The sequence below is a fragment of the Gorilla gorilla genome, chromosome 1, assembly GCF_029281585.2.
Source record: "Gorilla gorilla gorilla isolate KB3781 chromosome 1, NHGRI_mGorGor1-v2.1_pri, whole genome shotgun sequence".
Lineage (NCBI taxonomy): Eukaryota > Metazoa > Chordata > Mammalia > Primates > Hominidae > Gorilla > Gorilla gorilla.
This window is the reverse complement of record NC_073224.2, coordinates 103,072,801-103,085,581: the sequence shown is the minus strand read 5'-3', so window position 1 is coordinate 103,085,581 and position 12,781 is coordinate 103,072,801. Positions and strand designations below refer to the sequence as shown.

The 12,781-nt window shown below is 47.6% G+C and overlaps 1 protein-coding gene across 2 annotated transcripts in view; it reads left to right on the top strand.

The window, feature by feature from the left end:
- The first annotated feature begins 2,226 nt into the window (after positions 1 to 2,226).
- INTS3 (integrator complex subunit 3) overlaps positions 2,227 to 12,781 on the top strand; it is a 45,031-nt gene continuing 34,476 nt past the window's right edge. The window contains exon 1 of one of the 2 annotated variants that reach the window (XM_004026758.5): positions 2,227 to 3,249. In XM_004026758.5, the coding sequence (XP_004026807.1) occupies positions 3,100 to 3,249 (150 nt within the window). In that variant the 5' untranslated portion in view covers positions 2,227 to 3,099. The remainder of the gene's footprint in view (positions 3,250 to 12,781) is intronic. The other variant, XM_019022935.4, reaches the window with a different exon arrangement.

The window sequence follows — 12,781 nt, the reverse complement described above, 5'->3', positions numbered from 1 at the left end:
AAAACCCACAAACAAATGGAAGCATAAAGTACAGTGTTCTACCCTTTACTCTTCTTTTTTCACCTATGTATTTCCAATTACATATATATGTATTTCCAATGACACACAGTAATGTTATTGTAATAACTTGAGTTTGCATTCTTTTAAAAAAAATTTTTTTTTGTAGAGACGGGGTCTTGCTATGTTGCCCAAGCTGGTCTCCAACTCCTGGGCTCAAGTGATCCCCCTGCCTTGTCCTCCCAAAGTGCTGGGATTACAGGCGTGAGCCACTGCACCCAAAGAGTTTGCATTCTTCAGCGGCTATGCAGTGTTTTGCACCTAGAAGAAATCCAAGGTATCCTCAATAGAACTATAGACTTTCAGTGCTAGAAAGGTATTTAGAGATCAGCAAGTCCACCTCTTATTTTACAGATAATTAATGTACAGAAAGTCAAAATGACTTCCCTAAGGTCTTACACCTACTAATAAAGAAAGGAATGAGTGAGCCAACTTAAAGGAACATTCACATACAGAGTTAAAATGTTAAGCCATTACAAGTGTAAAAGTAAATAGGATTGCCTGTAGTGGTAACTAGTATCTGTACAGTGTATTCCAGTTTAAAATGTGATCTCACATCCATTAGGTCACATAATGTTCCCAAAGCTCACAGGCAACCTTTGTCTCCATTTTACTGGAAGTAAAACAAGCAGGAATGTGGATTTTTTTTTAAAGGCTACCCAAGTTAAGCAGTGGGAGTGGAGAAGGAACAAAGAAATCTAACTGGTTGTGATCAATGAGTTGTAAACACTACTGCACTAGGACAAGCCTGTGGATTTTTTTTTTTTTTTTTTAAAGCAGGCTTTAAAAATAGCGAAATTTGGCTGGGCGCGGTGGCTTACGCCTGTAATCCCAGCACTTTGGGAATCCCCGGACGGGCGTATCACGAGGTCAAGAGATCGAGACCATCCTGGCTAACACGGTGAAACCTCGTCTCTACTAAAAATAGAAAAAAATTAGCCAGGCGTGGTGGCGGGTGCCTGTAGTCCCAGCTATTCGGGAGGCTGAGGCAGGAGAATAGCATGATCCCAGGCGGCTGAGCTTGCAGTGAGCTGAGATCGCGCCACTGCACTCCAGCATAGTCGACAGAGGGAGACTCCGTCTCAAAAGGAAAAACAAAACAAAACAAAACAAAACAAAATTAACCGGGCGTGGTGGTGGGTGTCTGTAATCCCAGCTACTCGGGAGGCTGAGGCAGGAGAATCGCTTGAACCCGGGAGGTGGAGGTTGCAGTGAGCCGAGATCACGCCATTGCACTCCAGCCTGGGCGAAAACAGTGAGACTCCGTCTCAGGAAAAAAAAAAAAAAAAAAGCGAAATTTGATCTGTCTTTGGGCCTGTGAAAGATAATCCTAAAGTGCTCTTGAAAAAAAAAATGCCACTGAGACACACAGATGGAAAACCAAGAAATACAAATGGACTTACAAAACAATCAAGGCCACATTGCATTCGTAACGCATCACAACACTGCATTGGGTGAAAGTACAGTGACTTCAGTGACATGGGTCAGTCCCAGATACTCAAAACAAAAATGAAGTTGGTTCTATCATTTGGAACATTTTTGCTGGAGGTAGTGCTGGCACGATTCGAACGACTTGTTTTGCACAAGTGGGTCAATGCACTTTTTTTTTTTGAGACGGAGTTTTTGCTCTTGTCGCCCAGGCTGGAGTGCAGTGGCGCGATCTCGGCTCACTGCAACCTCCGCCTCCCGGGTGCAAGCGATTCTTCTGCCTCAGCCTCCCATGTAGCTGGGACTACAGGCGCCCGCCACCACGCCTGGCTAATTTTTGTATTTTTAGTAGAGACGGGGTTTCACCACGTTGGCCAGGATCGTCCCAATCTCCTGACCTCGTGATCCGCCCGCCTCGGCCTCCCAAAGTGCTGGGATTACAGGCGTCAGCCATCGGACCCGGCCTAAGGGGCAATGCACTTTTTTTGCAAAGTCTGGTAATTGCACTTGTGTGAGTGCATACACGTGCCTGTGTGATGCACTCTTAGCTCTGGGAGCTGGCTTCATACCATCCGACGGCATTTGCTCTGTGACTGCCTACGGGTTGGGGTACCGTTCCCTCCCCCGCCCTGCCACTTCGTGGCAGGCTTCGTGTCTCTCAAAGCCACGCAGGGACATTGCCCAGGTTCCTGCACCCACCCAAATTCTAGGAGGAAGAGGGCGGAGGCTGACACCGCGCATGCGCCTCAGCGCACGCCGGCGCAGCCTCTCTCCTTCCTGATCGCCTCGCGCTCCCACCCCACCCGAGAGCAAAGGAGGGAAGCGATTGGGCACGCTAGTTGTCCATCAGACCAGGCTCTCTTCTCCCTCAACACAATTGGCAGACGGAGAAAAGGCCAGTCCGCCGAGGTCTTCCTACCCCTTGGAGACTCAGCGCCACCGCGGAAGCAGCTATTGGCGGAGGCCAGGGGCCGCGACCGCTCACTTCCGGCGCGGGCCTAGACGATTTCTCCCCCTCCCCCGCCCTCCGCCTTCCCACCCCCCGCTCTTCCACTATGGCCGCTTCTGTGTGGTGTGGGGAGACGCTGGTCCTCCCTGTCCTCCCATAGCGCTTATTGCCTCACCCTCATTCCCTAGGGGCCGGATCCAAAGGCGCTGCACTCCCCAAGCCTTGGGACATCAGCCAGGAAGGTTTCCTACCTCCTACTTCAGGGGCAGGACTCCTCTTTTCCCCCCACGGGGAAAAGAGGCAGAAACTTAGGGGTTTCCCTCCTTTCTTAGGGTCAGACGCTCTTAGGGTCCACTTCTTCAGGGGCGGAAGCCTCTCCTACCCTTCCCATAGGGGCACAGGCCTTTACCCCACTGTACTTCGGAGCCAACGCCTTTCCCTCAGCACTGCCATCCCAGAGTCAGGACCCAGAGGACTGTGCCTTCGCCCCCAACGCAGGCGCGGCCTTTTGGAGAGGAGGGAGGAGTGGAGCGGACAGGGGCCCTTGCTCTCCCCTCCCCAACTTGTTCCTCTTGCCCCCCAGTCCCTGGCAATCCAGAGATCCCGATATCTAGGACTGTCCATCCATCCACTCCCTGACCTTTTCCCGTCTCCTGGCTGCAGCCATGGAGTTGCAGAAGGGAAAAGGGGCGGCAGCAGCAGCAGCTGCTTCGGGAGCAGCGGGAGGTGGAGGAGGAGGAGCGGGAGCAGGAGCCCCAGGAGGGGGGAGGCTGCTACTTTCAACCAGTTTGGATGCCAAGGATGAGTTAGAGGAGGTAGGTGTGGGGGGAGGGAAGGGAGTTAAGAAATTGGGTTTTGGAGGGATACTGGAGCGGATACCGGGTGGGAGGACGAGGGGTGGGGGCGGGGGTGGAGGCTTTCAAGTTTTTTCTGAAGTAACACAAACACTGCTCCAGCTTCCTGCTCCTGAGGGAAGAAATGTGGGCCAACTTCCTGGACAGGTTGTCATAGTAACAGCAGCCACTAGTATGAAAATGGGTGGGGGGTGTTGGCGAAGGAAGGGATACAACATCCAGGTTTACCGAATTTATTTTTGACATTCCTTTCCACATACACACCCCAGCTATTTTTACTATCAACCCTGTTTCAGACTTAGGTCAATATATTGAGTTGAGATGTAATGTATGTCTGTGTAGATGTTTGGGGGCTGGTAAGAGCTGGCAGTAGACCTTGGACCCTCCTGTTAGATGCTATCATTGACTTCGTGTAGACACAACCAATTGCCAGTAATGTTAACTGGGCATCTATAATGAGTGAAGACTTAAGAAAAGTGAGTAGTGTTTAGTTTGGTGGCATCAGCCACTGTAGTGGGGTGAATGGTACCTAGGGGATTCTCCTTCAGAACCAGATAGCACACACAGAGGAGAGAACACATCGCTTCTGAAAAAGAAGGTGGAGCGAAGAAATGGAATGGACCTGAATGAGGACTTCAGGGGACCTGACAGTTGCCCCTCCTGTCCTCTTACCCAGCTTTCTCATTCTGCCATCTCAGAGTTGATCACGTATACCTTTCCACTCCTACAAACGAGAATATGTACTTAAGAATATGAGATCTAGGCTGGGTGCGGTGGCTCACGCCTGTAATCCCAGCACTTTGAGAGACCGAGGCAGGCGGATCACAAGGTCAAGAGATCGAGACCATCCTGGCCAACATGGTGAAACCCCGTCTCTACTAAAAATGCAAAAATTAGCTGGGCATGGTGGCTTTTGCCTGTAATCCCAGCTACTTGGGAGGCTGAGGCAGGAGAATCGCTTGAACCCATGGGCAGAAGTTGCAGTGAGCCAAGATTGCGCCACTGCACTCCAGCCTGACGACAGAGCGAGAGACCCCATCTCAAAAAAAAAAAAAAAAAGAATATGAGATCCAGAACTGAGACGTGATTGCTTAACTGTTTGTAAGGCCTAATATTCAACTCGGTGGTTATCCAGGGACAGGATGAGTACATTAACAGGCCTTGGCTCTTCACTGGCTGTTTCCCAGCTTCTAACTTTATCAGCTATTAGAGGGTGGGCAGGCAGACAGGTGAAATTCAGAATTTAGATTTGAAAAAATGGGTCAGATACAAGATGGTAGAACATACATGCCAAAATGAACTTTGTGAATCAAGAAGTGGCTGGATAGTAACTTTGTGGATTATCCACCAGCAAATGTCTACTTGCAGTCTGCCTTCCCATCATGCTTTTCCCTCATAATTCTGTGGGCATTCAGGTAAATCAGTTTGTTTTCTGCTGTCTGTAGTTATCAGCTAAGGTAGATATAATTATGAATATAAACAATGTATTCCCAAAACAGGTGAGAATGACTTTAGGACTGCCTGGCAATTGGAATTATCTACTTTTTAAGAAATGGCCACTGTCATTGTCAAAACATTTCTTGATCCCTGTGTACTAACACTGGAGCTCTAGAAGTATAGAAAGTCAATAATGGACTGCCTTTGATCCCTCCATCAGTTTGAGTGGAGGGCAAAAGACCCAGGGGTTGGAATCCCCACCCTGATTCTTAGAGGCGTCATTGTGTCTCTGCTTTAATTCAATTCACTGAATAGTACAGCATCCTGTTCTTCTGAGCAGTGACGTGTTTGCTACTAAATGAAATGATGCGGCAGGAGGGGACCATCGAAGAGGGGAAGCATGCATTTTCTGGCTTTTTTAATACTGAGAGTGAACTTCCAACTGTTTCCAGGGAAAAGGGGGAGGGAGGGTCTTTCTTTTTTTCTGATCTCCATAATGTGGATGTTTCCCAGTATGTCTCAAGCTCCCCCTTCTTTGCCCTTTGTGCTTTGCATTTGAATTTTCTAGCAAGACTTGCCACACTATTTTTTTCCCAATGTGTGTGGTTCGGTTATCCCCACTAGACCAGAGGGTCTCTAAGGGCAAGACTTACTGGCTTCTTCCTCTGGGTCTCCCCACAGATCTCTGCACACAGAAGTTATGAAAACTTGGTGTTGATCGACTGACCTCTGCTTGTTCTGGCTTGGTTATTTTCCCATCACAGACCTACCTATTGCCCAGGAACACAGAGGTAGTTTCCTGACCATATATGCTTACTCTGTGCTAGGTCTGATAGGAAAACAGGATGGAGGACATCCAAGGTCTGCCTTCCAAAGCTTATCATCTAATGGCTTGATTTAACACACCCACAAGAAGGTAAAAGAAACAAAAACAATAAAAGAAACTGGTTAGAGTAGTGAAGAGACAGGTCATTATAATTGGGTGTGATTAGGAAAGACCTTTAGAGATTTGGAGTAGGAAGCACTGGTCAAGAGCATCCCAGGCAGGAACTCTTAACTCTTCTACCCTAGGGAACATTTGGTGTATCCTTTCTTCTCTTTGGCCCTGTTTTTCCCTTTGAAGGCGGAAGTCTTCTTGCCCATTCCCATCCCAATTTGGGGAGGGAATGAGATAAAAATAGTGCCAGAGATTGAAGGAGTTTAGAACATGTAGTTCCTGATCTCATGAGCCTTGGTAGCTCCTGGTTTTTCTTCTTCCAAAGAGGGACCAATCACTTTTAAATCAGGCTGAAAGCGGGAGGCCCAAGAGCGTCCTCTTTTTTTTTTTTTTTTTTTTTTGAGATGGTGTCTCGCTCTGTCGCCCAGGCTGGAGTGGTGCAGTGGTGGGATCTTGGCTCACTGCAAGCTCTGCCTCCCGGGTTCACACCATTCTCCTGCCTCAACCTTCCGAGTAGCTGGGACTACAGGCGCCCGCCACCACGCCCGGCTAATTTTTTGCATTTTTAGTAGAGACGGGGTTTCACCATGTTAGCCAGGATGGTCTCTATCTCCTGACCTCATGATCCGCCCACCTCGGCCTCCCAAAGTGCTGGGATTACAGACTTGAGCCACCGCTCCTGGCCCCGCGTCTTTTTTTAACTTTTTTTTTTTTTTTTTTTTTTTTTTTTTTGAGACAGAGTCTCCCTCTGTCGCCCAGGCTGGAGTGCAGTGGCGCGATCTTGGCTCACTGCAACCTCCGCCCCCTGGGTTCAAGCGATTCTCCTGCCTCAGCCTCCCAAGTAGCTGGGACTGCAGGTGTGCACCACCACGCCCAGCTAATTTTTGTATTTTAGTAGAGATGGGGTTTCACCATATTGTCCAGGCTGCTCTCGAAGTCGTGACCTCGTGATCTTCCTGCCTCGGCTTCCCAAAGTGCTGGGATTACAGGTGTGAGCCACCGCACCCAGCTGTCCTTGGGGATTTTATGAGTTAGATTGTATCTTCCTTTTCTGAAGATGGGGAATTTGGTGTTTAAGGCCACTTCCCATAGGGAGCAGTATTTACTGTATGCTTTTTTTGGGGGGGAGATGGAATCTCGCTCCATCACCCAGGCTGGAGTGCAGCGGCGCGACAGCTCCCTGCAACCTTCGCCTCCTGGGTTCAAGCAATTCTCCTGCCTCAGCCTCCCGAGTAGCTGGGACTACAGGTGTGCGCCACCACACCCGGCTGATTCTTGTATTTTTAGTAGAGATGGGGTTTCACCATGTTGGCCAGGCTGCTCTCGATCTCCTAACCTCGTGATTCGCCCCCCTCAGCCTCCCAGAGTGTTGGGACTACAGGCGTGAGCCACCACACCCAGCCACTGTATGCTTTTTACCAGACTCTATATCCACCTGGCTGAGGGAGGGGAAATGGAAAGGTTAGAGGGGTTCCTCCAGCTTGAGTCTCCAGCTTTGGGTATATACTGGGAAAGAGAAAGGCCTTCCCCTCCCCCTCTTTCTCCCCCATTTCATCTGCTGCTGCTCTCATGGAAACCATGGTCAGGTAGTCTTAGTATTAGAAAAATTAGTTCAGGAGCTCCTAGAGATTGTAAATATTTACTCAGCTCTCTAAGGTACTGTCATGGAGGGCTTACTCTGAACAGAGCCATTCTGCCCGCAGTTGTTGGCATCTGAACCTATGATTCGATCTTTACTAAGAGCCTCTGGAGACTAGAGGAAAAGGGTTGCTATTACTTGATTGTAGGGATCTGGCTTCCTGTGGCTTTCTTTGAAGGGACATGGTCCTTTGTCACCCTGAATGATTTGTAATCAATTTTCCCATCCCTGTTTGGAAAAGTAATTTCTATAGTCCAGGAAGAGTAAAGTATCCTTTATACTTCTTGTTGCCTGTGAACAGAAAGGACTGGGCCTCTCATTTTTTCCTCATTGCAGTTATCCACCCATCCAAATTCTGGACTCTCACTTTCTACAACCTTAGCTGAGCCTCTCTGTTCCAAGAGGCCACTTTGCTCCTTCACTGAGCAGTGACCCATAGAATTGACTCAGGCCTCTGAGCAGAGCTCACGGGAGCTAGGGAAGGGGCCTAGAGAAACTGTTCAACCCAAGGTCTCTCAGCAATAGATCATTGCTGGAGGCTCAGCTAGCCCTTTGTGTAGCCAGCTTTGCAGGATCTGGTACAGGGTACATCATTCAGGCTCCTCCCTCTCCCCTACCTTTTCCTCTTGTCTCCTAGAAGGCAAAAGTTTACAGAGAGTAGATAGGAGAGGAAGCTTTTTAGCCTGGTCAGGAATTTATTCATGTCCTGTGGTAGGAGTTTTCAGGAATCTTTAAGGCCATCCCATTAGAATAGAAGTAGTGTCTGGGAGTGGAGAGGTTTTAGTTCTCTAAATTTAGTTGTGCAATTGCTGAGCTTCCCGCAAATTGAATAGTTTTTGTTTTGTTTTGTTTGAGACAAGGTCTTGCTCTATCACTCAGGCTGGAGTGCAGTGGCGTGATCATGGCACACTGCATCCTCAACCTCCTGGGCTCAAATGATCCACCCACTTCAGCCTCCCAAGTAGCTGGGACTATAGGCACGCCACCACACCCAGCTAATTTTTAACATTTTTTTTTGTAGAGACAGCGGCTTCACTATGTTGCCTAGGCTGGTTTTGAACTCCTGTCCTCAAGTGATTCTTCCCCACCTTGGCCTCCCAAAGCGCTGAGATTATAGGCATGAGCCACCATGCCTGGCCACAGATTGAATAGATTCTAATTTAAGTGAGGCTGTATGCTAGGTGCTTTCACATATGTCATTTTGTTTAATCCTTACAGCAACGTTGTGATAGAGGCATTATCTCTGTTTTGAGGGGTTTTGAGTGGCTAAATTACCCAAGATTAGCCTAAGGCTGGCAAGTGTGGAGGGTTCTTTCTATGTTATGCTTCCTGTCAGTTTGCTTATTAGCTAGCTGCTGTTTGATTTTGCTTGCCTTTCCTCTCCATTGATTCAGCAGAGATTTTTCCCTTTGGTAGGAAGGAATATCTAGAATTTTAGAATGCTGTGCCACTCCTTGTTCACCATCTCCTTCTCTGAAACCGTTAACCTAGGCTGTGTACAGGACTTCCCCCAGATCTCCTAGTAAGAGCAATCTGAACCTAGCAGCTGGATGTAATTGATTCCCCAGTCCGTGATAATTGTCTTGGGTAGAGAGGGATGATTTTTGAGACAGGGCCTTGCTTTGTCACCCAGGCTGGAGTACAGTGGTGCAATCACGGTTTATTGCAGCCTACAGCTCTTGGGCTCAAGTGATCCTCCTGCCTCAGCCTCCCAAGTACATGGGACTACAGGTGCACACGACCATGCCTGGCTGATTTATTTAGTTTTTGTAGAGATGGGGTTGGGGGGAGGGGGTCTCTTTCTGTTCCCCAGGCTAGTCTTGAACTCCTGGCCTCAAGTGATCTACCTGCCTCGACCTCCCAAAGTACTGGGATTACAGGCGTGAGCCACTGTGCCCGGCAAGTGGGATAAGATTTAAAAACAGAGGAAGCCCAGCTGGAGGGTTTTCCTTCCCTCCCCTTATCATATAGGAGGTGGACTAGGTAATACTGGATCTCAGAGCCTGTGGGAGAGGTGGGCTGTGAGAGTCATAGCTCAGCCTTCACGTGACCTCACGGCTCCTTTTCACAAGTACCCAGGTGCTTTTTATTCAGGCTGAGCTGCCAATCTGACCTAATTTGGAGCATAGTCAGACCTGATATTAAGTTGTAATAAGTGGCTTGGGGCTTATCTTAGCTTGAAGTTTTATAGCTATGGGAGCTACAAACACTTGCCTTGCCTTAACACTCAGTTCTACTCTGTGCCACCTTATGTTCTTACACAGGATAGACATAGGCAACCTGAGGATAACGGTAAAGGAGAAGCATGATTGTCTTTCATTCTTTTTTTTTTTTGAGATGGAGTCTTGCTTTGTCACCCAGGCTGGAGTGCAGTGGTGCAATCTTGGCTCACTGCAACCTCTGCCTCCCAGATTCAAGCAATTCTCCTGCCTCAGCCTCCCAAGTAGCTGGGATTACAGGCGCATGCCACCACACCCAGCTAATTTTTGTATTTTTAGTAGAGACGGGGTTTCACCATGTTGGTCAGGCTGGTCTCGAACTCCTAACCTCATAATCCACCCACCCTCTGCCTCCCAAAGTGCTGAGATTACAGGCGTGAGCCACCGCGCCCAGTCCAATTGTCTTTCATTCCTTTTTTTTTTTTTTTTTTTTTTTTTTTTTGAGACGGGGTCTCCCTCTGTTGCCCAGGCTGGAGTGCAGTGGCACAATCTCGGCTCACTGCAAGCTTCGCCGACCGGGTTCACGCCATTCTCCTGCCTCAGCTTCCTGAGTAGCTGGGACTACAGGCGCCTGCCACCATGCCCAGCTAGTTTTTTGTTTTTTTTTTAAGTAGAGGCGGGGTTTGACCGTGTTAGCCAGGATGGTCTCTATCTCCTGACCTCATAATCCGCCTACCTCGGCCTCCCAAAGTGCTGGGATTGCAGGCGTGAGCCACTGCGCCCGGCCGTCTTTCATTCTTAAACCTCTATTCTATTATCCATATTTGTCAGTTCTTCAAAATGCTGTGATAGAACCACTTCTCAATAAGATGTGTGGTGATGACCTCTAAGATCAGGTAGAAGTAAACCAGCCTTCCTTTGTCCTTCTTTTGCCAGAATCATTATCACTGGAAATTGGTTTTTCTTAAACAGTTTTTGGGTTAATCCTCAAGATAAAGTTTTAAAAGGACTCAGGAAATAGTTTAGGTGGTGATAATGGAGAGGTTCATTGACTTATGAGACACATTTTGTCAGTATCTTACCAATATTGCTTCTTCTGAACAGGGACCAGTGACTAAGGTTCCCTTAGAATGTTGAACACATGACATGGTGGAGTTGAAACCAGAATGACTGTTGGGTAGGCTTTAATGCAGCTATTTTCATCCTTGTTTAACTAGGGACCCTGGTACTTTTTTTTTGGACAGAGTCTCATTCTGTAGCCCAGGCTGGAGTGCAGAGGCACAATCTTGGCTCACTGCAACCTCTGACTCCCAGGTTCAAGCGATTCTTCTGCCTCAGCCTTCCAAGAGGCTAGGACTACAGGTGCGCACCACCACACCTGGCTAGTTTTTGTATTTTTAGTAGAGACGGGGTTTTGCCATGTTGGCCAGGCTGGTCTCAAACTCCTGACCTCAAGTGATCCTCCCGCCTCAGCCTCCAAAAGTGCTGGGATTACAGACGTGAGCCACTGCACCGGACCCCTGGTAGGTTTTCATTTGGCCTTTGGTGCTCTATTTTTCTTTCCTCACACTCTCATTGTTTTTAAAGTTTGTTTTTAACATTTTGGGGGGACATTTCAAATAAAAAAGTAGAATAGTAAAATCTTCATGTAGCCATCACTCTGCTTCAGTACTTAACAGTAGATAGCAATCTTGTTTTATCTTCTTTCAGCTACCTCTGTATTACTTTGAAGCAAATCCAAGATATGCAATTTTATCTGTAAACATTTTATATAAAGTCTATAAGAAAAGGACTTTTAAAAAACATAATCATAATATTTATATCATAACTAAAAACATTAACAATAATGTTCTGTTGCCCAGGCTGGAGTGTAGTGGTAGCATCATAGCTCACTATAGCCTTGCCCTCCTGGGCTCAAGTGATCGTCCCACCTCAGCCTCCTGAGTAACTGGGACCACAGGCATGCACAACCATGCTCAGCTAATTTTTTTGTTATTTATAGAGATGGGGTCTCCCTATATTGCCCAGGCTGGTCTCGAGCTCCTGGGCTCAAGCAGTCCTCTCGCCTCCCAAAGTGCTGGGATTACAGGTGTGAGCTACCGTGCCCAGCCCTTAAGCATTTTTGACAGGCCATTTGTTTTGTAGAGTATCCTTCAGTTTGGGTTGTCTGAAATTTCTTCATAATTGGACTGAGTTTATGCATTTTTGGCAAGAAAACCATAAAAGTGATGTTATATCCTCTCAGTGCATCCTGTTAGAGGCACAGAGTGTTAACATGTCTCATTATTTAGTGATATTAACTTTGATCACTTGGTTAAGGTAGTGTCCTCCAGGCTCTCCTACAGTGATTATTATATTCCTTTTGTAATTAATAAGTATTTTGAATCTATGTAAATATCTTCTTTCTCTGAAAAGTTTCACCTACTAGTTTTACCATCCATTGATGATGATATTTGCCTGAATCAGTTATTACTTTCACCATTTCATCTACATTTATTAGTTGGCATTGTACTGTAAGGAAGAGCTTTCCTTTCCTGTTTATTATATACGTATCTATCAAAATGGACTGATGGATTCTCATTTTATTCGATAGATGATAATATTAAGTGTCTTTTTTTTTTTTTTTTGAGACAGTGTCTCGCTCTTGTCATCCAGACTGGAGTGCAATGATGCCAACTCAGCTCACTGCAAACTCTGCCTCCCAGGTTCAAGCGATTCTCTTGCCTCAGCCTCCTGAGAAGCTGGGATTATAGGCGCCTGCCACCACGCCTGGCTAATTTTTTTTTCTTGTTTTTTTTGAGACGGAGTCTCACTCTGTCGCCCAGGCTGGAGTGAAGTGGCATGATCCCGGTTCACGGCAACCTCCACTTGCCGGGTTCAAGTGATTCTCCTGCCTCAGCCTCTCGAGTAGCTGGGACTACAGGCGTGTGCCACAATGCCCAGCTAATTTTTGTATTTTTAGTAGAGACAGGGTTTTTTCACCATGTTGGCTAGGATAGTCTTGATCTCTTGACCTCGTGATCCACCCGCCTCGACCTCCCAAAGTGCTGGGATTACAGGCGTGAGCCACCACGCCTAGCCGGAGTTTTGCTGTTGTTGCCCAGGCTGGAGGCAATGATGCAATCTCGGCTCACGTCGACCTCTGCCTCCCGGGTTTAAGCAATTCTCCTGCCTCAGCCTCCCGAGTAGCTGGAATTACAGGCATGTGCCACCATGCCAGGCTAATTTTTGTAGAGACGGGGTTTCTCCATGTTGGTCAGGCTGGTCTCGAACTCCCCACCTCTGGTGATCCAACCCCCTCGGCCTCTCAAAGTGCTGGGA